Source organism: Rhinatrema bivittatum, chromosome 7 (genome assembly GCF_901001135.1).
Source record: "Rhinatrema bivittatum chromosome 7, aRhiBiv1.1, whole genome shotgun sequence".
NCBI classification, from domain to species: domain Eukaryota; kingdom Metazoa; phylum Chordata; class Amphibia; order Gymnophiona; family Rhinatrematidae; genus Rhinatrema; species Rhinatrema bivittatum.
Window position 1 is genome coordinate 59659360 of NC_042621.1, and position 25379 is coordinate 59684738.

At 41.7% G+C, this 25379-nt stretch overlaps 1 protein-coding gene across 4 annotated transcripts in view; it reads right to left on the minus strand.

The window, feature by feature from the left end:
• ZNF536 (zinc finger protein 536) overlaps positions 1 to 25379 on the minus strand; it is a 967145-nt gene that overhangs the window by 501169 nt on the left and 440597 nt on the right. For all 4 annotated transcript variants that reach the window (XM_029608435.1, XM_029608434.1, XM_029608437.1 and 1 more), the window contains exon 5: positions 908 to 3079. In XM_029608435.1, the coding sequence (XP_029464295.1) occupies positions 908 to 3079 (2172 nt within the window). The remainder of the gene's footprint in view (positions 1 to 907; positions 3080 to 25379) is intronic.

Consider the following 25379-nt stretch of genomic DNA (forward strand, 5'->3'; position numbering starts at 1 on the left):
ATGATTACAGCATTAGTGAGATGCTCCATTACAACAGACCGAGGTTATAACTTTCAATTTACTGTCCATTGGTAAGTGGCCTTAAAAACATGGATGATGCCAGAAATCTTACCTGCTTTAACTTGGAGATTTCTTTTTTTATTATTATTTCTGCTATAGCAGCCACTGCTTTGCCATCTCTAAACTTTACAAGTTGTGGCAGTATTGCCTCTGCATTCTCAGTTTTAAACCTTCTACTTTACCGATGCATGCTTAAGATTGTGAGCATGTGCTGCGATACAATTACAAAATATTTTATACATTTTTTTTTTTTGCCAATGTCAGTTCTAGGAGATGATGAAAACATGGAAAGGGTATGTTAAAATATTTAAGGTTATATTAAAATATTTCAATGTTATTAACAGAGAAGGCATGCATGCTTCCTCTTCTAACTAGGATGACTGTGTGAAGGAGGTGTGGTCACACGTCTCGTAAAACTCTTGCAAACCTCCCGAGCGACACTGCATGTCAGAGGAAGCCATTTCCTATACTCCCTCATAAAGTGTTTTCCATGGAAGTATCCGCCAGAAAAAGGTGGGAACTAGCAGTGCAACGTACACACAGAACAGAAAGCTATGCTCGCAATGCAAAGACAACTCAGTGATGGCTACGAAGATAGCAAAGGCTGTCCCTTGTTAGAAATTTGATAGCTACTGTAAAAGTAAGTAAAGGCAGAAATAACTCAAAAGGCATGATCTGTTCTGAAAAAAAAAAATAGAAGCCAGTTACATTTCACTAAAATAAAACAAAATGAGAGCGGGATCGAGAAACCCTAATTTTGAGAGATTAGAGATAACCGTGTCACTATCTGGGTGAGCCTAAACCTTCATGTGTTTTTCAGGAACAAGGAAAGATTAACTTGGCATACCTGAAGAAGAAGGCGAGGAAGGGTGTGGGCTGTCTTCCTGTGCACTTCCCGTCTGGGAGAGACCGCCCCCTGTTCCACTTTCTTCAGTAATGTTAGAGGATCCTGGAGTGGTGGATCGACTGACAGACTGAGATTCCTGGTCACTTCCAGACCCACGTCTTTCATCAAGACTACCTTGAAGTACCTCTTCTTCTGCCTTCCTGTCCCTCTTATGGACTCTTGAGTGAACAACCACTTGGTGGTACGTTCTAAAAACCCTTCCACAGTCAGGACATTCAGTCGGCTTTTCTTTTACTCTTCCTTGGCTTTGCAAGTTGTAATCGTGCCCTTGGTTCATACCATGTGACAAAAAATCTCTGGTGCTTTCTAAAGGGTCTAGTTTGTTTGGCATATCTCTCTGATTGTAAATTTTAGTGCTGTGAACCAAATCAGCTTGCATTTTCTGCTTGGAGCCATCTGCTCCTAGTATCACATACTCTCGCTTCTCTTTATCAAACAGAACTCCAGCGTTTGCCAAAGTGTCTTCATGACTGCGTTGTATGTGTTGCTCTTTAGTCAAGAAGCCATGTTCCATGGCCATTCCTCTTGCCATAAGCTGCCAGGCCTGATAACTGTTTACTGGATCCATCTCTGCAGCCTTGGCAGCGGCCTGCAACCTTTCTATGCAGCTAGATTTCAAAGGAGGCACCAGATTGAGACAGCCCAATAAAGAATGTTTATCCCCTTCAGTAAAACTATGAGCAATGCCAGAAATGGGGGAAAGCAGTTTTCCTAGAACCTCCTTTTCTTTTATAGGCAGATCTTTATTATAAGTCTGATTAAGTTCGTTTATACTCATTTTCTCTGGGGGAAGGAAACCGCTTTGCAAGCATGATATGTACCTTGAATACAAGTTTGCATGAGCTTCCTGTGACATACTACTAATAGATACGGGTACCTCTCCATCACTGGGTGATTTATTCTTTACAGATAATTTGTTCAGATGAACTTTCATGTGATTTTTAAGGAACCAAGGTTCTTTGAAGCGTCTCCCACATATCTGGCAGCAGTGCTCAAAGGAGTCCTTGTGTTTTCGCATGTGGCCTTTCAGAAACCATGCTTGGCTAAAAACCTGACCACAAACCTCACAGCGAAATTCGCTGGTAGATTGTTCACCATTTCCATTGGAGCCCTGACCTTGAGCTGACTCAGCAGTTATGTGAGCTTTCTCTACATGGCTAATCAGCTCCTCCTCCTGAGAGGCGGCAAAATCACAAAGCGTGCACTTGTAAGGTTTGTGCAATATTCGTATATGTCTATCCAACTCTTCACGTTTCTTAAACTTCCCTTTGCAAAAAGTGCATCTGAATCCGGTAGTTGGAGCAACAGCTTCTTCTTGCATGCTTGCAGGCTTGGGCGAAGGGGCAGTAGCATTAGAAATATCTGGTATGCTGTGATTAGTTGGTACAGATAAATTACAATTGTTAAGAAGTGTTTGTTGTGAATGTTGTTGTGGCTTCACATCAGGTCTTGGTTGTAAAAGGCTGCTTTTCATTTGCTTATCCCTTAAAATTGCCCGTTCTTCTAGCTCATGTAAAAGCCTGTTTTCTTCCCTGACTCTTCCACGACCTTTACCTAGGTTCCCAAGTTTATGAGTACGTAAATGAATCTTCAAGTTGCCTTTCTGAGCTGCTCTATGATCACAATATGGACACTTAAATGGTTTCTCTCCAGTGTGAGTACGCATGTGTAGTGATAGAATACTATTGAATCGGAATCGTTTCCCACAAAGAGGGCATGGATACTTCCTGTTTTTTCTTGCATCATCCTCTATATCACTCATCTGAGACATGATTCCAAGGTTTTGTCCATTTAAGAACTGCTGCAGATCAACTCTCCCATTCAAACTGGTATCAACATCTCTATTGATCTGATTTGCTAACAATGCCATCTGACTGCTTATTGGTTGATTTGCCATGGACACATGGCTTTTATCCTCTAGTGGTGTTGCTGCCTTCTCCTCTGGATTTTGCCTGTTTTGAAGCTCTGGGAAGGCATGGCTGAGCTGTGACGTTATCTGATGCAGCTTCTGGCTCATTGAATACTGGCCATTAAGTAGGGTACTGTTGAGATGGGTGTCAGCTTCAGGCACACCTGATGAAAGACCAAGGCACAAACCAGCTTCCTCCATCCCTAAAACAGAAAAGGAGTTTTAGAACTACATTCCAGTAGAAATAAAATAAGCAATATATGTCAACCCCATGTATAAATTTTAGATTTTACCAAGCAATTCAAAGTTTTTGTAACTATTTTGATCCCTGAGGAAACTGGATTCTTTAGGCCTTATTCAAAAAAGACTTTTACCTATTCTGTGCCAGTGAAAAAGCAGTCTTGTTTGAATAAGGTCGTGATACATTTTATTAGAATATAGGAATAATCAAAAGATGTTGCTGTGCATGAGCTCTCAAGACCATATGGGTCCATTCTACAGCAGCAGCAGAAGAAGAAATGTATGTGCTCTTGAAAGTTCATATTCTACAATATATTTTCATTATTTTTATATTGGTCCAATGAAAGATGTTACAATTTACAAAGAAATCCAGATTTTTATCAATCCACAATGCTGCAATAAATAATATTAGGTTATAAGAACCATATAACACGTGCATTTGATTAATTCCATAATATTTACTTATATAAATAACATTAAATTACAACCCCCTCACAATGTTTAATCTTATTAAAACAGTACAATATTGTTTTTAATCTTTGAAACTGAATTTACAGATTACTAGGCATGTAAAAATATTTTAAACATTTTTTTTAACATGTCCTTTTAAAATAAAATAAGCATATTGGCTTTGTCAGTACACCTCTAATTCAAGAATAATGCACAACAGAAGAGAATAAAAAAATAAGACTGAACCATAAATGATTTCCTTCCAAATTAAAAGAAAGCAGCATTATCTGTGTGTCATTAAATCTTTCAAAAGTACACATAGCGAGTATTAATATGCACCCTTTACTGATCTAAAATTTCATTGTCAATTTGTTCTTTTTTATCCATAGCAGGTTGAGAGGTAACTTATTGTTACTCATGAGGATCCAAGTTCAAGATTTGGAGTTGTTGAGCAACTTCAAATATATAGATTTCTTTTAAAGCATGGAAGATTCAAACGACTAGAAATTATGTTTAAAAACTCAAAATGCAAGGGAAAAACATGTCAAGAAAGCAGAGTACAAGAAATGGCTATTTGAAGTACTCATCTACTGTTTTCCTGAACTACTGTGAGCAGCCATGGTTAGAACTCTCACTAATGATCTTACCCGGCGTGGGATCTGACTGGGTCATGTGGCATAGATGATGATATCTTAATAGTAATGGTCAGCCAATCAGATGCAGTGACTCTGAGGTATTTTGAGAGAATCTCACTTACACAGCTGTTCCCATGGGGGTATAAGAAAGTAGCTGAAAGATTTTCAATAACAACTTCAATGGATGAGCAGATAGATGCTGGCACTCTTCATGTGTACTTCTGAAATACCACACAATCCATTGACGGTTCATCGTCTTTTTAACTTTTTCTTTTCCAGTTGGAATGCTTAAGGGAAGAAGCAGTAACCAAGCTCAGTGATTGGGAAGGATCCCTGTACAATCAAACCCTTACCTTTAGACTGAGATATGAGTGTGGGTCTCATCCTAATAATTGGCAAACAATTAAGATGCAAGGATTGCTTCTGCCATTTCATATCAGTGACTATAATAAGCTTTATTTTCATAAGGGAGTAAATAAAAAAAAAAAAGCCAACAGTTGGCTTATCTTGGCCATTTACACACTAAAATTTTCCTGTGTGCAAATTTAATTCATGCATTCGACTGCTTGAATTCAGACATTTTAAATTTTGCTTGAGCATTTGTTTTGTTCACTTTTGAAAAATGACTTAATTTTTCTAAACATTAAGAAAGGGGGAATGGGGCCAACAGTATGTAATTCAGGTATCCCATGTCATAACTCCATGTCATAAAGGACAGGCTAAGCTGCTTCTGGTTTTACCTCATTGCAGCTATTCTTACAGAAACTGGACCTACGAGCCTCGTAGATGCAATGGGGTAAAACCAGAACTGGCTAGGCCTGTCCCTAATAACAAGCAGCCATCTGGTCCCCTTACACTGGACATAATAAATATACTGCCTCTAGCACAAAAAACATTTAAGATTTGACAAACAGAAATGCTAGAGTGTGCCAATATTTTACTAGCATGTATTAAAAAAAAAAAAAGATGATGAATTTTGAGGTAAAAATAAAGGACAGGACAAATTTTAGAACAATAAAAAGGATTTTGCTTTAGTCAACAAAAAGTGAAGTAATATCTCATTAAGCTGATTAGTATGCTGCTTAGAAACAGTGCTAGGTGCTGTTTCAAATGATTATAATCATAAAAATCCTTCACTGTTTTCAAGTAAGCATTAACGAGGTATATTAAATTTTAAGGAGACTGTGACTAGCAGCTTTGCAAACCTCTCAGATTAGGACTTAACTCTTAACTCGCATGGCCTTGCTATAACTTTCAAAAGGATCCATCAGCCTATTCATCAGTAACATCTCTCAACTGATCTGTACAGTCTCAGGGGTTACATTTCATGATTTATTTTTTTTTCTAGTCTCAACTCATGCACAAGAATCTCAGTCTTTCAACTGCCAAGAACTTACGACTTAAGTAACTTTGACTTGTTTAAAATGGCTTATAGAAACCCAAATATAGCCAATTAAATTCACGGGAAAGTGCAATAGGAATGCTCAGCAAGTATTTTCGAGTGTTTTAATAACTGTCCTATACCTAATTAGTACACCCTGTACTTATGTCTTTTACAGAAAATTAAAACGCAAGCTGTTTATTAAACATGAGCGCTCAGCCCCTGATAATTGTTTCTGTAATCTGTTCCTTGTTACACCTCACTTCTACAGGAAAAAAAAACAAATTATCAATAAAGTTACACTATGAAATAGGGGATTTGTAGGGTTATTTCTCTTTAGCAACAAGCGTTAAAATAATGAAGGTGCCCAATTCAACTGTTTTCATTTACAGTTTGGAGGGGTCTGCTAACTAAATAGCGTTAACGCATCAACATGTGTTAAATGCCTGTGTTAGTGCAGAACATGCATTTAAGCAGTGCTAACCTGCATTAATGTAAGTAAACATGGCCACAAACAATTAACATGGATTTTTGCACTGTTCAAATGAGCCATTAAATAAGCAAAATTATGCTAACCAGATCAGTTATAGGTAGCACATTTTGCGTGAATGTGTTTGCATGCATTAACTTGGTCATTAACGCAAATACGTAATTATGGTTCTAGAGGAGCAGTTGAGTGTTTGTGTTAAATACATGCGCTAATGCGCAATTTTAATGAGCATCTAAGCAGTGCATTTTATGAGCAATTTATTAAAGGCTTTACAACCTATTACACCCTTCAGTGAACCATAAATGGGTTACCTGTATTAAAATCACATATTAATTATGTATTTAACACATGTTGATAAAAAGGCCCTCAAAAGAAGTTAAATGCATCATTATCAGTTTGAAAAGTTACATGTTATATTTTGAAAATTACACACATGGAACAGTCTTTTTTATTCCACTTTCTCCCTTTATTAGATACTGGGGTGGACTAATAAAAATGTGACATGAGAGTTTCAATTCACATCTATACACAACTAAGAATATTAGATTATAAGATGTGCCATACTGGGACCATCAAACCTTGGCAAACTATCTCTGACAGCGACCTATCTGATTAACCAGGAAATGCCTGGCAGATCCCAAGGAATAGGTCCATTTCTTGCCCACTCCCAGATGGTTTTGCCCAGGTCTATCTGGTTAATAATGGTTTCTGGACTTTTCCTCCAGAAACTTGTCCCAATCCCTTTTAAACCCAGCCATGCTAGATGGCTTGACCACATCCTCCGGCAACAAATTCCAAAGGTTAATTGTGCACTGAGTGGAAAAACTACTTTGTCCAATATGTTTCAGTTAGGCGTATATGTTTTTTTATGGATTTTTAAAAATGTAACTCATTGCAAACACTGGAGCAAGAGGGAATAACTTTTTTAAGTAAGTAAATAAATAAATAAATAAAGGAGACACTAATTTAATGGAAGGTTCCCTGCTCCTTGTACCATTTGAGAGGGTAGATAGCCTCTCCCTATTTACCTGTTCTACCCTATTAATGATTTTATAAACCTCTTATCATCTCCCCTCTCATTTGTCTCTTCTCTAGGTTGTGCTCTAATCTGTTTAGCCTAAGGGATCCAGTCCACCCCCTGTATTATTTTTTTTGCCTGTCTCCGCACTTTTTTTTATATTCTGCTATATCTTTTCTGAGATAGGGTGACCAGAATGTAGACAATATTCAATGGGTGATCATACCATGGATCAATGAAGAGACATTATGATGTTCTAAGATTTGCTCTCTATTCCTTTCCAAATAATTTCTAACACTGTTTACTTTTTGACTGCCACCGCACACTGAGCTGAGGATTTCAAAGTATTGTCCACAATGACTACATGACCCTTTTCCTGAGTGGTGACTCCTAACATGGAACCCAGCATTGTGTACCTGCCAGGAAATACTTATGGTACCTGAATATAGCTCACTCTGAACTGCCAATTAAAAAGCGTATGTTAAATCTACATAAATAAACAGGATTTTTCCCCCTATGTGCATCACTTTGCACTTGTTTACATTAAATTTAATCTGCCTGCAAAGGGATTTATAGGCCTGACTACTAGAACACCATACAGAACCAGGTACATCTGCTTAGCCCAGTCCACCTAAAGAGGTGTGCAAGATGGGAAACCAGGTCAGAGGGTAGTTCCTGGGAAGAGGAATAAAAAACCAGGCCCAAGGAGTATGAGGCCCATACTGGGAGAAAGACGCTCCAGGAAGTTCACTGTGTGGGTGAGTATACCTAACTTTTTTTTTATTGTAGAAACAGCTGAGGTAAGCTGGCTCTGTATATTTTTGTTTTGTATATAATAAAAGTTGTTTTGGCTGGAAGATGGAGTCCAAATTCTTTCCTGCACTCTAGCCCACTGAAGCCCAAGGCTGCACACCACACTATCATATATGGTGGCAGGATAGATGTTATGATGTTTGTCTGCCCTACCAAAGACTAAGAATGAGGAGTCGGCATTACCAAGCAAGGGCTTGCAAAACTACAGGAAACCACTGGTCTCAATGAAAAGTTTTTAGATGTTGAAGAAAGTTAGGGGATAACGCTTCAAAGGGTGTCCAGTCACTTGTAGAGGGAAGCTCCACATGTAAAAGGGAAGAAAGCTGGAGGGCAGACTGAAGAGGATACCAAACCCTGAACAGTCTTCACAAGGTGGACAGACCCTTAACACAGACCAAGCCTATGGATCCCATTCACCTTCAATATAGAGAGAACAAGAAGACAAGATTCTGGAATTCTATATTGACCATGGAAACTAGAACCAGTGCCACCACTGTAATTAAGTTGTGGAGAGAGAGAGAGAGAGATGTCATTTCACCAGAGGATGTCTCCAGACTGATGATGAGGCCATGGACATCAACAAAAGAACATCCCACTTTTGCAACTTTGTTGACAATCGCTACCCGGGAGCTGGTACCTTTGTGATCTGTTTCAGCTGGATGGGTCCTCCACTCAAGTGCTGATGAATTCTGTAAATGTAAACACCATCACCTGGAGGGAGCTAGTTAAGAAAACATAATCAATTGGTGACTCTTGCCTGTATCCATAGGGACCAACAACAATATTCTATCACCCAGCAGCTAGATAAGCCAGCTTTGAAGGAGAGTTCTCATGGCTCTCATATCCTGTCATTCTTGGGTATGAGATACAACAACACTGGGGCCCTATGGGCTTGGCTACACAACAGAAGAAAAGTCTTTCACTGGTATCTTCCCTCTGTCCCTGAAGGTTGAAATGAATGAAGACATGGCGTCCTAAGAAGAGAGTACAGTTATACATTGTTGCAACATGGTTGGGCACAATGTTATCATTTCCCTTGCAATGACTCCTGATGAAGCAACTTTGTTGCGAAATACCGGCCGCTGATAAGTCACCTACAGGAGAGTTTATCCCCGGGATCAGACGCATTGTTTGAAAATATTATTTTGTTAAAAACTTGGAAGACTAGGTGATCTATTTAACCACAAATGACTGAAATGACCGGACAACTTTACTTTTGACAAAGCACATTGTCAATCTTGCAATTGCGGTTTAAGAAATATCGAATTATCATATATATATATATATATATAAACTTTGAAAAATGATTGGTGAAGGCTGCTTGAAAATTGGCAGATTCCATTTGTAATATTTGCATTTGACACACAGGATCTATCTTGGCTCTTTGTTTTGTTTGATCCTAGTATTGTTACCATCTTTGGATAGTAAGTTGATAGCCTACTGGTCATAGAAAAGGCAGATCCTATAGACTAGAAAGTGGCTAAACTAGACAAGTGGAAGAAGGTCCAATTCTTCCACATTAACCTCTTGAAGAACTGGGTCATATCAACCTGCAGCCTCACCCACGGGAAGCCTTTGGGACTGAAGGCCCATTGACTCTGTGCTGCTGCATGTCTATTTTGGGGACCAGGTTTCACTCTCCAGGAAAACAGCTGGTGAGCCAAACAAGGGATGTCTTCTCCAATATCCTAGTTGTACCCCTTAGGTTACCATGACATTATCATAGCTTGGGAATGGTCATTTGGAAGCAAAATTACCAGGTCTTGGAAGCCAAGTGACAGCTGTGGACAATGAGATTAACAAAATTTGTATTTTATTTTATTTATTTAGTATTTTTCTATACCGGCATTCACGGAGTTCGTATCATGTCGGTTTACATAAAACAAGGGGAGAGAAATACATTATAACGTAAATAACTAATAACATAAGAGTATACATTAAAAAGTAAAACAAGTGCATGGAAGAAAAAGTTACAATAAAACGGGGGTCATTCTAACTGGGATTAGAGTTAGAGGAAAGATAAAAAGTTTAACCAGAAGTAAAACATTGTAATGATTGGTAGATAGTGACTGTTTCAGTTTAATAGGAAATGTTCAGTAATGCTGCATTTGATGGTAGTGAATCTTTAAGGGTCCGGAAATGCTTGGTGTGATTAAGGAGTCCAGCAGTGACAAACTCCTATCATACTTGCCCCCAAACCAGGCTGCAGCATCTGCTTCTGTATTGATTTCTGGAAGGTTGATGAGCTCTTGAAGATGGAAGTGTGCTCACTGAAAGTCTGGGGGCTGCCCAGTTTAGATCCACACTGGACGTAATGAAGGGGTACTGGCAAGTGACCCTCGCTCCTGAAGCAAAAGAGAAAACAGACTTCTCTACCATGCAGGGCTGTCCCAAGTTACTGTCCTGACCTTTTGACTTCAGGGAGCTTCTGCTACATTCCAGCATTTGTTTGACTACCTCCTGTACCCCTCAAAATGGCTATGCCATATTATACCTCAACAATATCATGATCTACAGCAGAGAATAGAGAACCCACCTAAAGCTACTAGAGGCAGTTCTGACAAGCCTACATTAAGCAGGGTTGATAGCCAACTTGAAAAATCGCCTACTAGGGGGCCAAGCCATTCAGTACTTGAAGTATGCCCTACGAAAAGGGCAAGCCCACTTGCAAACATGGAAGTTAGAAGCAATTATACAGGTACCTACTCCCAAAGAGACGAGTGTCATCCTTTTTTAGGTTAATGGGCTATTATAGGTGGTCTATTCCAAACTGCAGAAAGCACTGAATCCCAGATCCACCTGCTGCTAAAAAATAAAAAGGTGCCAGAAAATGTAAATTAATTAGCAGAGACAGAGGCCTTCCAGAGATTGAAAGGGAGCCCTCTGCTCAGAACTAGTTTTAACGAGCTTCACCTTTAACAATTCCTTCATTTTTCAAATGCTTGGAGATGGGCTTAGGAGTAGCCTTGAAAGGAAAGGCCAAGAACAACCTGTTGCATTCATAACTAGGAAGTTACCCCCTCCAGGGAGAAATGTTATTCAGTGTTTGAAAAGGAGGCTTGGCCATAAAATGGAGACATTCTGCTACTTTCTGCTGGGATGCAAGTTTGCATCACCAGAAACAAAGAGCTAAACGGTTGGGCAAAAAGAGAGATTCTGGCCTGCCAACCCTTCATCTTTCAAGTGCGACATAAGTTGGGAAAGAAAAATCTAAATTCTGATTTTCCCTCCCAAAAGGGTCTCCCCTGGGAGATACAAGAGCTCAGTGTGAGAAGGCTGAGCCGAGAGGAAGGGAATGTGAAGGGTATACAGGCCAGAGCTCTAGAACATGTTAAAGGGCCGGGTCCCGCTTTCCATCCCTGTTTAACTTAAGAGATTCCCAACATGAGAGGGAATAAAACCCAAGCTCGAGAAAGGGATATAAGGCCCAGACTAGGAGGAGGAAGATCCTGTAGGTGTGAGTACACCTGACCTTTTGTTGTAGAAGCAGGTGAGGAAAGCTGTCTCTGTATAATTTTTGTTTTATATTAACGTTCTTTTTGCTGCGACCAGGCTGTTTCCTTCCCTCTGGCCCCCGTCACTAAAGCCCAAAGCTGCACACCATGCTATAACACCAACATTTTAGATGCTCAGTTCTTTAGTCTAGCAAAATCCTGTTGTAGTTTCTTCACAGTCTAAAATGTGTTTTAACTACTTTGAATATATGTATATTTGATAACTTCACTTGTTGCCTTCTTTTCCAGATCATTAATGAAATAAGTTAATCACCGAGTGGTCTCAGTATAGATCCCTGAAGCACTCCACTATTTACCTCTTTCCATTCGGAAAACTTACCATATTGTTATTATTGTTTGTTTGGGTTTTTTTTTTCTTTTTCTCAGTTATCTCTTTATAATAAGCCATCACCTCCTATCCCCAAACCTTTTTATTTCCTGAGCAATCTCTTAGGAGGGATTTTATCAAACGCCTTCTGAAAGTCCAAATGCACTATATAGACTGCTCACCTTTGTCCAGGTGCTCATTTACATCTCTGACGAGTTCTAATAGATCAGTAAGGCACACCCTCCCTTTGCTAAATCTATCCTGGCTCTTCTTCATTAAACCATGTTTATCCATATGCCTAGTAATTTTGCACTTAACAAAATGTCCTCAGAATTTGTAAACAACTTTGTTTTTTCAGGATATGCACAATGAGTATTTAACAGGTACAGCTGCATGTGTTTGATCTTAAGAACCAGGTTATTTTGTATAACTTGATTACTCTAAAAAAAAACACAAAAAAAACAACAACCCTTTTCAGCCCTGGAGAAACAATTGTTTCTAATTTCAGACTTGGACACTGACATGTGGTTATAGATAATATAATGATTAGTTCTACATTTAAATCACTACAAGACAGTGAAACATATTAAAATCGCTCATCAAAGGTCATCGGACTAGGAGAACCTTTTGATTTCATAAAGAAGATATGTTTATGTGTGTTTGGGTTTCATTAAAAAAAAAATACAAATTTATGTGTATTTTGATTACTGTAACATGCCTTGGGCACCTAAGCAAGAAAGTGTGAAAAAGAAAATAAATTATTAGAAGTTCAATGCCTAAATCCAGCAATCGACAATTTTAACAAGAATATCCACAATGAATATTCATGAGATATATTTTGCAAGCATTTAATCTGTAAACCAGGTTAATTTCTATACTTTACTTATCTTGCAAATTTCTGGTTATCTCAAGAGGACTGGAGTTGAGGGTGTCCCATGAGAAGAAGTAATAAACAGAGGGAGGATAACTTTCAAACAACTGCGCATGGCAACATATATGGCATATATGGCCACGTGTAGCTTTATGACAATATTTTAAAACCCACGCATATCACATACACATTTTTATAAAACACACGTATTTCTACTCTGCAACATACGCGTGTATATATGTTTATGTGCGAATACATGCAATGAATTGAAAGTGCATACTTTTCCTACCTATTTTAAAAATATACATGTGTATATTTTATGCATGAAAATAAAGTACAATTTACACACGGAAATCCCGATTTACACACAAAGTCGGTTTTGAAACACACCTGCGTAATGGATATTACCAGTTTTATCAATTACACCACCAGTTTGCCCAGTCCTTCTCCAAGTCCTCGAGACCGTCCTGGTTCTTCAGCCTGAACTCTCCCCAGTTCACTCAAACCTCCCAACCAGCTAATAGTGCAATAAAGTTTAATGTCACTTATGTAAGTTAATTAACAGGTGTAAAAATAGGAAAGCAAGTTGGCATGTTTTTAAAATAACAACTAGATTCATCATTTTGCTAAAAATTTCGCATGAATAGCGCCCGTGATAAAAAAAAAGGGGGACATTGTTAGGGTAATTTTTGTGTTACCACAAAGCATGCTATTTTAGCTCTTTCCATAGGTATTTATTGCATTGCAACTATCACACCCTTGATAACTGCAAAGTGCCCAGACAGGCATTGCCATAGTTTGGACTGGAGAGAGTGAATGAGAGAGAAAGAGACTCTTTATATTTATACTACTGTAGGAGGGTTTTGGAGGTGGTCTAGGGTTTGGGGGCCAATTGTACATGCACAGTCAGAGGTTATCTTAGACCCCAAACTCAATTTGGGAACTCATATTAAATCCATCTTTAAATCCTCATCTACAAACTTGATCCCACTCACTTCTGTACAGTACTTCAATCCTTAATACTCCCAGAATTGGACTACTGTAACTCTCTTTACTTTGGTCTCTCTCAATCAGCTTTACACCCACTCCAACTTGTACGAAATGCTGCCACATGACTAGTCTCCAACCAAGGGCTTCATGATCATTTATCCCCGGTTCTCTTTCAACTACACTGGCTACCAATTAAATAGATAATTCAATATAAAACCTTGACTATAGTACACAACCTCAAACACAATAACAACAACTCCTGGTTACATTTATACATTCCATGTCGAAATCTTAGATAAAAAAAATCAACACCTTCTACACGTCCCATCCCCCAAATCAACCAGCTTGGTCATGTTTATTGACTCTTATTTGATTTTGTAATAACAATTTTAATTTGAAGTTTAACCTTTAAGTTGTCCCCAGCTCCATCCAAAAGTTCCCAGCATAATCTATAAGTTCTCATGTTGTTTGACCTGTGACTTGTTACCTCTTGTCTGACACAATGTTCGATTGTTCGATGTTTATTGTTCGATGTAATTTCCTAATTTTGGTTTTATGTAAACCGACGTGATATGTACCAGTACATGAACATCGGTATATAAAAGCTCCTAAATAAATAAGTAAATAAATAAATAAATAAATGACATGGGAGCATGCTTTTTCCATCGCAGGCCCGATCTTATGGAACACGTTACCCCTTGACCTTAGATTACTATCCAATAATAAAGACTTCAACAAAAGCTGTAAAGCATCACCTCTTCAAGTTAGCTTTACCGGATCTTTGTGAAACACTATCCCATTAAGTTTAACTTTTTCTCTATTTACTGCTATATAATTTGTTGTGCCAGTATTTCCCAATACTGGAACAACAAATAGTTATTTCTTTTAATTTATTATTTTATTTCTGTCTATCAAATTATGCATGTTCTTCTTTGTAACCCGCCCCAAACACTGGAGGGCATGGGAAAAATTTTTTTTAGTTTTAAATAAATAAATAAATAAATCCAAACAGCACAGTACCCTTCAGTGAACCTTTGATGTTATTTGGAATGAGGAAAGGTACACAAACATGAGATTGCTACAATGTACTCTCGCCCTAGCTTGATGCACTCTCTACCTCGGAAGGGGCTTATTGGGGAGCTTGCACTAATAGCTTTCAGAGAAGAGATAACCTTGGGTATTGCTTGAGTGGCACCAACTGGCTGACCAAGAAGTACACCTGAAATAGAATCTTTGGACAGGTATTTCTCACTCTTTTTAAGAAGTAAACACCCCTTAATTTTTGCAAACTTTAATAAGTAGCCCAGCACTCATTTACCCAGAGGCTTTTATATTTACAGATGAATGTGAGCAAAGGTTGGAAGAAGGACTGAGGATATAGAAGGACGATTTCAGAGAGAATATTGCAGGTAAACTGTTTTTTGCCCATGGGGGAAAAAATCTTTCTAAATAGCCCCTCTCCCTGCCATGTGGGGAAAATGGGTGGCACTGGGATGGGAAGAGGATAGGCCGGTAAGGTATGTAAGGGGATTTAATTTTGAAATCACCATTTGTTTTTTCACCTGTGTAATTTGTGCTTGCTGTGACAAATCCCCACTGCACCAACAACTGTCTTGCATGCCCCTGGGTAAAAAGTGCCTGTGGGCCTGCAGGCAGCCCACGGTTTCAAAATTGCGATTATAATGGGGTGATACAGCAGCTATACGATCTGTTTTGGGTAGAGTTGCAACCTTTTACACCAGTGGAGCAAAACTCAAGCATGCAGCTGAATTAGAGGATGTTAGCTGAAGGGTTGAACCCATCACTGTGCAAGTATAACTGGAAAAATTATTGCTGCGCAATGTGCGGTGCACCAAATATTTTGCCACAGTTTTGAGAAGAGGAAAGGGGAAAAAGAGATAGTGAAAGAGGGTAAGAGAGAAAGACAGGGACGAAGGCAAGAGAAGAGACAGCATCCCACCTCCCCCTCTTTCCAGCATCCCCTGCCCCCTGTCCAGTATTCCCCCTCCTCCATCTAGGATAACCCTCTCTCTCACATCCCCAGGATCCCACTTCTCCCTCCCTCTTTCATCCTCCTGCCAAGGGTCTCCCTCTTATTTCCCTTCCAGCTTCCTACTTTCACCCCTCAACTCCAGCCACATTCCGTATCAATAGTCTCCCTCCACCTGACCAGCACTTCTCTCTTCCACGGTGGCTCCAGACCAGCACACTTCACTCTTATCTATGGCTTCAACAGTGGCAGGGGCATTGGTGCCTTTGTACAAGCAGGCTACATTGCACACCCTCTCTAGTGTGGCAACAAAAGGTGGAGGCAGGGAGGGGGGGGGGGTGGAAAAAAGTGGCAGATTTTCTACTCAGGCAGTGGCAGGGCAGCTTCATACTCCTACTCAGGGTCCCCCCTTGATGCTTTTTCATTGTGCATGCTGGACAGCAGAAAGTGACATCAGGCACAGCACACGTGCATCTGCTTATACCCATCCTTCCTCCTCCCCCTCTCTTCCCTCCCCCTCCCCCCCCCCCCGGAAGGGGATCAGATCGAGTCATCATATTTGTCAGCCTTTACCGCTCATGTTAGGTTGTTTTATGTTGTTTTGTTTTGTTTTTTTACAGTTTGCACGTATATACTCAGGGCTATGCAACCCACAGGTTAAGAAACTATGCTAAGGACAATTGTGGTCCATGATACATAAAAAGAATGGCTGCCATCAAAATCCTCCTGAAAGGCTGAGACAGGGAATCAGAGGAAAACCTGACAAAAATGATGGTGACCTGTGAAAGAAGGACCCATTTTGCTTCTTTCCAATAACTGAAAAACATCAGAACCCTGTAAGTTCTCTTTCTTGTCAACAATTACATAATCAATTAAAAAATATGTTATAAACAAAAAGGGCTGCAATTTACAGAGTAAAAGAGCGAAAAGAAAGACCCGAGCACATTACTTGTCGATAATAAATAGTGCCACACTTGAGCAAGTCGAGCAGCAGGAACAAAGATGTCGTCCTTCAGAAGCTAATTTTACGACTCCCAGTATAGGGGCAACGTCTGTGTGTGTATACTTTGTGCACGCAACACTTGACCAAGTGTGTTCAACGTAAACTTACACGCATAAGCTCGCTTTGAAAATCCTCAGGTATTGGCTCACTAGGCACAAAAATGAATGCGTACAAAGTTACACCTGCTCCAACCAGGGCGTGCAGGATAACTCAAGCTCACACTTTTTAAAATAAAAAAGCATGTGTTGCGGTCTCCACCGCTTTCCCCCTTGTTGCTGTTCTCAGGGCTCACCTCCGATGCCCACGGGTCTCAAAGCCCTCCAGCGCTTCCTGGGCTTTGCGAACTTTTATAGACATTTTATTCCACGTTACTCTCACCGTGTGGCTCCCCTTACAGCCTTGACCCGGAAAGGAGCAGATGTCAAGCACTGGCCGGAGGCTGCTGTCGCGGCCTTTTCCGATCTCAGAGGCCTTCCTCTCGGATGTCTGTCTCCGACACCCGGACCATTCACGACCATTCATCGTGGAGGTCGATGCTTCCAGCATCGCTGTGGGAGCGGTTCTCAGCCAGCACTCTGATACTGGACAACTCCTTCCTTGCTCGTACTTTTCCCGGAAGTTCTCGGCCGCTGAAATTAATTATTCCATTGGGGATAAAGAGTTGCTGGCGATAAAACTCACCTTTGAGGAATGGAGACAGTGGCTCGAGGGTTCCTTGCACACCACCACCGTTTACACGGATCATAAGAATTTGGAATTTCTGACCCAGGCTCAACGACTGAACCCCCGCCAAGCCCGCTGGGCCTTGTTCTTCAGTCGATTTGACTTTGTTGTACAGTACCGCCCGGCAGCTAAAAATCTCCGGGCAGACGCCCTGTCTCGCACCTCTTGTGCCGAGGAGGACATTGACCCACCACAATTCATCTTGGACCCCTCTAAGATTCGGCTCTCTGCCCTGACCATCCTCTCGCAAGACCGCACAGTGCTCTCACGCCGGGACCGTTTGACGGCATTACGATGGGCCCACGACTCCTTGATTGGAGGACATGCTGGACGAGAAAGGACCCTGGAGCTTGTTAACCGGTATTACTGGTGGCCCAACATCCGGCGTGACGTCACCTCGTATGTGGCTTCTTGCCCTACCTGCGCTCGCCAGAAACCCAATTCTGGCTCCCCATATGGTCTCCTGCACCCGCTTCCGGTTCCCACTGAACCATGGACCCATATAGCGACAGACTTCATAGCTGACCTGCCTCCATCCCAGGGACATACGGTCGTCTGGGTCACGGTTGACCGTTTCTCAAAAATGGTCCATCTGGTTCCCCTGCCTAAGCTTCCCTCTGCACCCGAGTTGGCCCATCTGTTCACCCAACATGTGTTCAGGCTTCACGGCCTCCCTCAAGATATCGTTTCGGACAGAGGTTCGTAGTTTGTGGCCCGCTACTGGAGAGCTCTCTGTAAATGCTTCCAGGTTAAGCTTAGTTTCTCCACAGCCTTTCATCCTCAAAGCAACGGACAGACCGAGAGAATGAACAGGACTCTGAAAGCCTACCTCCGGGCCTTCATTAATGAGAGGCAAGACAATTGGTCTGAGCTCTTACCCTGGGCCGAATTTGCCTATAACAACCAGGTCCATGCCGCCACGGGCAAATCTCCGTTCCATCTAGTATATGGTAAACCATTACGATCACCACTCCCGCTAGAGGCTCCCAGTGCCTCACCCGCTGCTCAAGTAACAGCCCAGCAACTCCAGGCATTGTGGCACATGATGCGAAGACAGATTCTCCGTGCGGCCGCGAAGGCTAAGCAGACGGCCAATCGCCATCGTCGGCCAGCTCCCACATTCCAGCCTGGGGATAGAGTCTGGCTAAGTACGAAGAATCTGCACCTTCGACTTCCCTCATGAAGATTCGCCCCAAAGTTCTGTGGTCCGTTTCGAGTGGCTGAACGAGTGGGACTGGTATCGTATCGGCTTCGGCTACCCTCTTCCTTCAGAGTATACAACGTGTTTCACGCCTCACTGCTCAAGCCTGTAGTCCTCTCCCGGTATCACCATACACCTCCGGACCCTGCAACCACAACCGTTGATGATGACCCTACATACCAAGTACGGGACGTCCTGGACATCCGATTTCACAATCGCAGATGGGAGTATTTACTGGCCTGGGAAGGGTGTGGTGACGAAGATAACACCTGGGAGCCCAGCCGTAATATTCTAGACAAAGATCTCCTGCACCAGTTCCACCGGGACCATCCAGAGAAACCCGGTCCGCTCAAAAGGGGCCGTAAAGGGGGGGGGTACTGTTGCGGTCTCCACCGCTTTCCCCCTTGTTGCTGTACTCAGGGCTCACCTCCGATGCCGGGAACGCCGCTCCCGCGGCTCTGCTGGGCCTTTGGGGCATCCGCCATTACTGGATCATCTTGCTGCTGCCGAGGACGCGCATTATGGACGCATGGTCACCGGAAGTCTGGCCCCGCCTGGACTAACTACGCCACGCCCCAAGCCTGATATAACCGGCGTTCATCTGCCTTCTCATTGCCTTGCAACGAGGGTCGCTACTGTTAGTAGTTCTTAGTTGCGCTTCTGCTGTTCTGCTTCCCGGTTGACCTCAGCTTGTTCCTGACTCCGCTTCTGCCTGCCGCCTGCCTTTGACCTCCGCTTGTTCCTGACTCCGCTTCTGCCTGCCGCCTGCCTTTGACCTCAGCTTGTTCCCGACTCCGCTTTTGCCTGCCGCCTGCCACTGACCTCAGCGTGTTCCTGACTCCGCCTCTGCCTGCAGCCCACCATTGACTTCAGCTTGTGCCCGACTCCGCTCCTGCTTGCCGCCAGCCTCCGACCTTTGCCTGCACCTGAGACTGCTTCGACTGGCTGCCAGCCTGACTTGGGTTTGTCTCCTTTCTACTCACTGCTCGGTCTGGCTCTTTGCACGCTACTGACTCCCGTCCTGCATGCAGCAGGTCACAGCCTACGATACGCTACAGACTCTGTTCCTGTTACCTGTCTGCTCCACTCCGCGGCATACTACAGACCCCGGGCCTGCTCTCTACTGCTTGTACAGCAGGCTACAGACTCTATCACTGCCCCGCTCTCGCCGGGCCTTCCTGTTCCCTGCTGCTGGACTCTGTGGATTACTCTTGCCCAGGCCCCTTCTATAGAGACTGTTACTGTGCTCCTAAGTCCCAAGGTTCTAGGACCCTACGGGCTCCTCCTGGGGGGTTCCTGGTTCCCGGGTGAAGACCTGTGCCTGTGGCTCTTAAGTCCCAAGGTTCTAGGACCCTACGGGCTCCTCCTGGGGGGTTCCTGGTTCCCGGGTGAAGACCTGTGCCTGTGGCTCTTAAGTCCCAAGGTTCTAGGACCCTACGGGCTCCTCCTGGGGGGTTCCTGGTTCCCGGGTGAAGATCTGTGCCTGTGGCTCCGCCTCCCGAGCTATTCTACCCAGGGTAGTTCGGTTCAAGGGTTCACACCAGGACTGCAGCTTCCCAGACTGCAACAGCATGCATATGTTGAAACACCAACCCAGCTCCGCTGCCCCCCACCCTCACCCCGTCCTCTGTGAGCAGAAAAATATGCATGAAACTGGGTTCTGCATATACTATTATGCAAAAAGAGCACAGGTCGATTTTGTAACAGTCATTTATGTGCAGAAAACCAGGTTTTATGCCAGTAAATGACTGAAAATCAGGCCTCACTGTATAAGGCATTCATCAAGTCATGTTTGATTTAATGCATTCTCTTTTGGGGACCCATCTTCATACATCAATGGACCCTGCAAGGCTCTCACAGCCAATCTTTAATATATATATATATTTTTTTTTAACAGGAAGTTTCATCCTCCTTCTTTGGCCATGGTCAGTTACAATATTATCATGTCCCAGTGGGTATCAAGATGGCTGGGCTTTTAACCTCCCAAATTGTACAATTTCATCAGCTGAAAATCTCAAAAGAAGGGACCAGCTCATGCCTCAGACCTCACCTTTAATTTTAGCCAAGAAAGTGGCCAGGAAGCAATTCCTTATACCCCCCCCCCCCCCCCCCCAAGAAAAACAAACATAAGAGAGTATCCTCTGAAGCTAAGGGGAAATAGATTTCACCACCTTTGGAAAAAGGGATTCTTTACTCATGCTAGTGAAAATATAGAATGACTTTCCAACAAAGATATGGGTAGAATAATAAATAATAGTAAAAAATGGACACTTTTTTTTTAATAGAAAAAGTCACAAATCGAGATGGGAGTAATATGATCACAGATTTTATCAAAGGAAGCACCTTAGCCATAAAGACTGGTTAAAAAAAAAACTAGTAAATTAGCAGGGATCTAAAGAAATGCAATGCAATTCACTAAATTAAGTCACTATGAAATATGATGAGACATTTGTAGTAGGGAAAAACTCCTCCAAACAGGTTTTAGTGATCCTGTAAATGCAGCAGAGCAACATTAATTTAGAGGAATTATAATGAATTCCCATTAAAGGTTCCTTTCATTGTTGTATCCAGACTAGTTAAGGTTGCTATAAGCACAATGCACTCCTGTTCAGGAATATAGAACGCCAGACTACTGAACCTTTTCAGGGTCATTAAACAGCTGTAAACATTATTACAAAAATAAACCAAGGATTTCATGCTTACTTTTTAGCCCAGAGCTTGGTGTGCTGAGCAAGTATATATTTTTTTCTTTTTTTTTTGCATCCCTAACAATCAACGCTGGTGACATTTGGGCATCCAAATAAATTGCATCACAAATATTACTGAGGTGGGTACGATACTAATGGTTTGTTTGCTAGATGATTAATAGATAAACAGGATGGCATTATGGCTGACCTATTCTTCCTTGAAGAATTTACAGACAAGAGGAAAAGACTTAAATAGAAATAGTTAAAACTCCTTAAATGTGTATTTTTTTTCAAGATTATTTTAATGGTAGCCAGCAGTTCAATAACATATATAATTAGAGACTGTTCCTGGGATTTTCAATGTTATAACAAAAAATAAATCCATGGAAAAATGACTTTTCCACTGATTTTTCTGGTTTGTTATCCCACTGATTTTTTTTTTTTCATAATATTGAAATTCCCAGAAAAAAATACCGGTAACTGAAAACGAAGGCCCCCCTAAAACTATAAAGGAGTTATTCACAAATCCAGTCCTCAGGATCGAGCTAGCTAGTTTTCAGGATATCCACAATGAATGTGCATGAGAGAAATTTGCATACAAATGAGTAAGTATACGCAAATATTGCATCTATATTTCTTGTGGACATCCTGAAAACCAGACTAACGGGTGAGTCCCAAGGACCAGAGTAGAGCTTCTCAAATCTGTTCTAGTGACCCTACAACCCATCGAGTTTTCAGGATGTAAACAAGAAATATGTATGATTAATTTTCGTACAGTGTTGATCTCGTAAGTCTATACAGATTATAATCTCAAGCATATTCTTTATAGATATCATAAAATCCTGACTGGCTTTGGGGTCTCTTGGACAGGTTTGCGAAGCACTACATCAGACTTTGTGATATAAATCAGAACGCTTGAACAGTAGAATGTGCAACAAAAATATTTCTCTGGGCAATGTAAAAACATAATGGCAGAAAAAGACCATTTGGCTTATCTCAGGGGTAAGCAACTCCAGTCCTGGCGTACCACAAACAGCTCTGCTTTTTAGGATATCCACAATGAATATGCTTGAGATATATTTATATACAATGTAGACAGTACATACAAATATGCATATTCATTGTAGATATCCTGAAAACAAGAACTGGTTATGGCACTCCAGGAGCGAGATTGCCTACCCCAGCCTTATCTAGTCTGCTCATTCTGCCAACTGCTACTGCTCCTTCAGAGATCCTTTGTGTTTGTCCCATGCTTTCCTGAATTCAGATATTGTCCTTCTTTCTACTTCCTCCACTGGGAGAGTGTTCCATGCATCTATCCATCAACAATTCTGTAAAGAAATATTTTCTTAGATTATTCCTGGATCTATCCCCTTTCACTTTCATTCTAACCCATGACCCCTCATTCCAGAGGCTACTTTTCACTGAAAGAGACTCCTCTTCTGTGCAATGATATATTGGAGGTATTTAAATATCTCTATCACATCTACTTATCTCTCCCTTCCTCTTAGAGTATACATGTTTAGATCTTTAAGTCTGTACCCATATACTTTAAACAAAGACCACTCTACATTTTTTATGTCAGCCTCTGGACCTACTCCATTCAGTTTATATCATTTTGAAGGTGCGGTCTCCAGAACTGTACACAGTATTCCAGTTGAAGTCCCATCAGGGACTTATACAGGGGCAACATCATCTCCTGTTTTCTTCCTAGGTATCCAAGCATCTTTCTGGATTTTGCTGTTACCTTATCCATCTGTTTAGCCACCTTGAGGTCATACGATATGATCACCCCTAGATCCTGCTCTTGATTCATAAATAGAAAAATTTCACCCCCTTTACTGTACCGCTTCCTTGGGTTTTTGCAGCTCAAATGCATGACCCTGTATTTTTTAACATTAAATCTTAGCTGCTGCTAGACTCTAGACCATTCCTCAAGTTTTGCTAGATCCCTCAGTATGTTTCCCACATCTTACTGGATGTCTAGTCTTTTGCAGATTTTGGTGTCATCTACAGAAAGATAGCCCTTTCTTGAAAGCCCTTCCACAGTACTGCTTACGAAAATGTTGAAAACAACTGATCCCAGTGGAACATCACTAGAAAAACCCCTTTCTTCAGAGTGAACTCCATTTACCATTAGCCTTTGTTGCCTTCCACTCAACCCAGTCAGTCACTTCAGGGCCAATACTAAGGGCATTCAGCTTATTTATGTCACTTATGCGACTGTGTAGAACAAGGATACTGATCTTGTAGGTTACCTCATAGTATAATACCCTTTGATCTCAAAGAATCACAAAACTTTAGAAATGCTATACTTAGTCAGATCAAAGGTTCATGAAGCCCAGCATCCTCTCTCCAACACTGGCCAATAGGGATATGTAGAGGGACCGCATACGTTACATTCGGTATTCGTATTCGTGGGGGGGGGGCAGATACATTGCATTCGGCAAGGGGGGGCCCCAATCTGTTCATGCGTTCCATTCTTATTCATTTTCCTATGCAAAATAGGCTTGGCGCGCACAGGAGTACGTTTTCAGGGGTTACGCGCGTATCTTACACGCGTAATCCTTTGAAAATCTACCCCATATTGAAAAGTACGGGTCCCAATACAGATCCCAATACAGATCCTCTGTCCTTTCCACTGAGAAAATTGTCCATTTAATCCTACTCTCTGTCTTTCAGCCAGTTTGTAATCCACGAAAGGACATCGCCACTTATCCCATGGCTTTTTACTTTTCCTAGAAGCCTCTCATGAGGAACTTTGTCAAACGCCTTCTCAAAATCCAAATGTACACATCTACTGGTTCACCTTTATCTACATGTTTATTAACTCCTTCAAAAAAGTGAAGCAGATTTGTGAGGCAAGACCATAACCCTTCCATTCTTATCACTATTCCCTTTTTAGATCCCTCTTCTCTTCCTTTCTCGTGCTCCATATCTCTGTGGGCCTGCCAAAAGCTTCTGGCAGGCCACACATACCCTATATGTTCCTTGGAGGCTGGGTTCCTGTGTACTAAGTTTAGAGAAAAAATTCCATGCATGACACCATATGTGGGACCGAACAGTGATTCCCCAAGCCTGGAGTCACAAATGCAGTTTGACCAGCTTTTCTTAAAACACTTATCTTTATTACTGTTTTACAATCACAAAACAGTAGATTGTCTTCCCTTTAGTACAATGTACTCACTGTACCCCATTACTCACAGTTCAGCGCTCCTTCCCTCAGTACTCAGTTCAGCTTCAGCACAGCTCAGTGTTTGTACAGTGTTACTTTACAGGAGCTGCCTTCCTCCTGGAGACCTGTGCCTAGTCTGGTTATTCCCCCCTGGATCACAGCTTTTATTCCCTAGTCTCTGGTTACTCCTTCTAGTTCCACATGCCCCGCAGAACCCCACCCACAGAGCATACTCTTCTTAGTGGATTTAAGGTGGACTAGGAGTCTAGGTAAATAGGGGAACACTAGGGGCACTTCACAATAACATGGCAGGAGAGGGAGCATGACATATGAGTTCAGGAAGTCTCTTCCAAGCACATGGCACAGCCAGGTGGAAAGCATGGAGTGAGAAATTGGTGGTAGAGAGGGGCACAGATAGAAGTGTCTGATGAGCAGAATGCATGAGGAGGGGTATAGAGTGAGATGAGAGGAGAGGTAGTGAGGTGCTGTAGAGAGATGACATTTGTAGTTGAGAAAGAGCATCTTGAACGGTATGTGGGAATGGATAGGAAGCCAATGCAGTGATTTCAGAAGAGGGGTTATATGAGTGTAACAAATTTGGCAAAAGATAAGTCGCACAGCTGAATTTAGGATAGATTTTAGTGGAGAGAGATGGCCTGCCATGAGACCTTTGAGGAGCAGGTTGCAATAAATGGGAAGAGATGAGAGAGTGAATAAGGGTTCTCATAGTGTGTTCAGAAAAGAAGGGATGGATTTTGGTGATGTTATAGAGAAAGAAAAGGCACATTTTAACAGAGTTTTGATATACGTAGAGAAGGAGAGAGAAGACTCCTAGGTTACGGACTGAGGGGACTGGGAAGAAGATCATATTATTCACATAAACAGGGAAAGGAGGAAGAGGGAAGGTGAGCTTGGGGGGAAAGATAAAGGGCCATGTTGAATTTAAAGTGGTGGTGGAAAATTATGGAAAATCCTTTGGCCTAGTTTTGTATATTTCTGTTTGTACCAATTTAA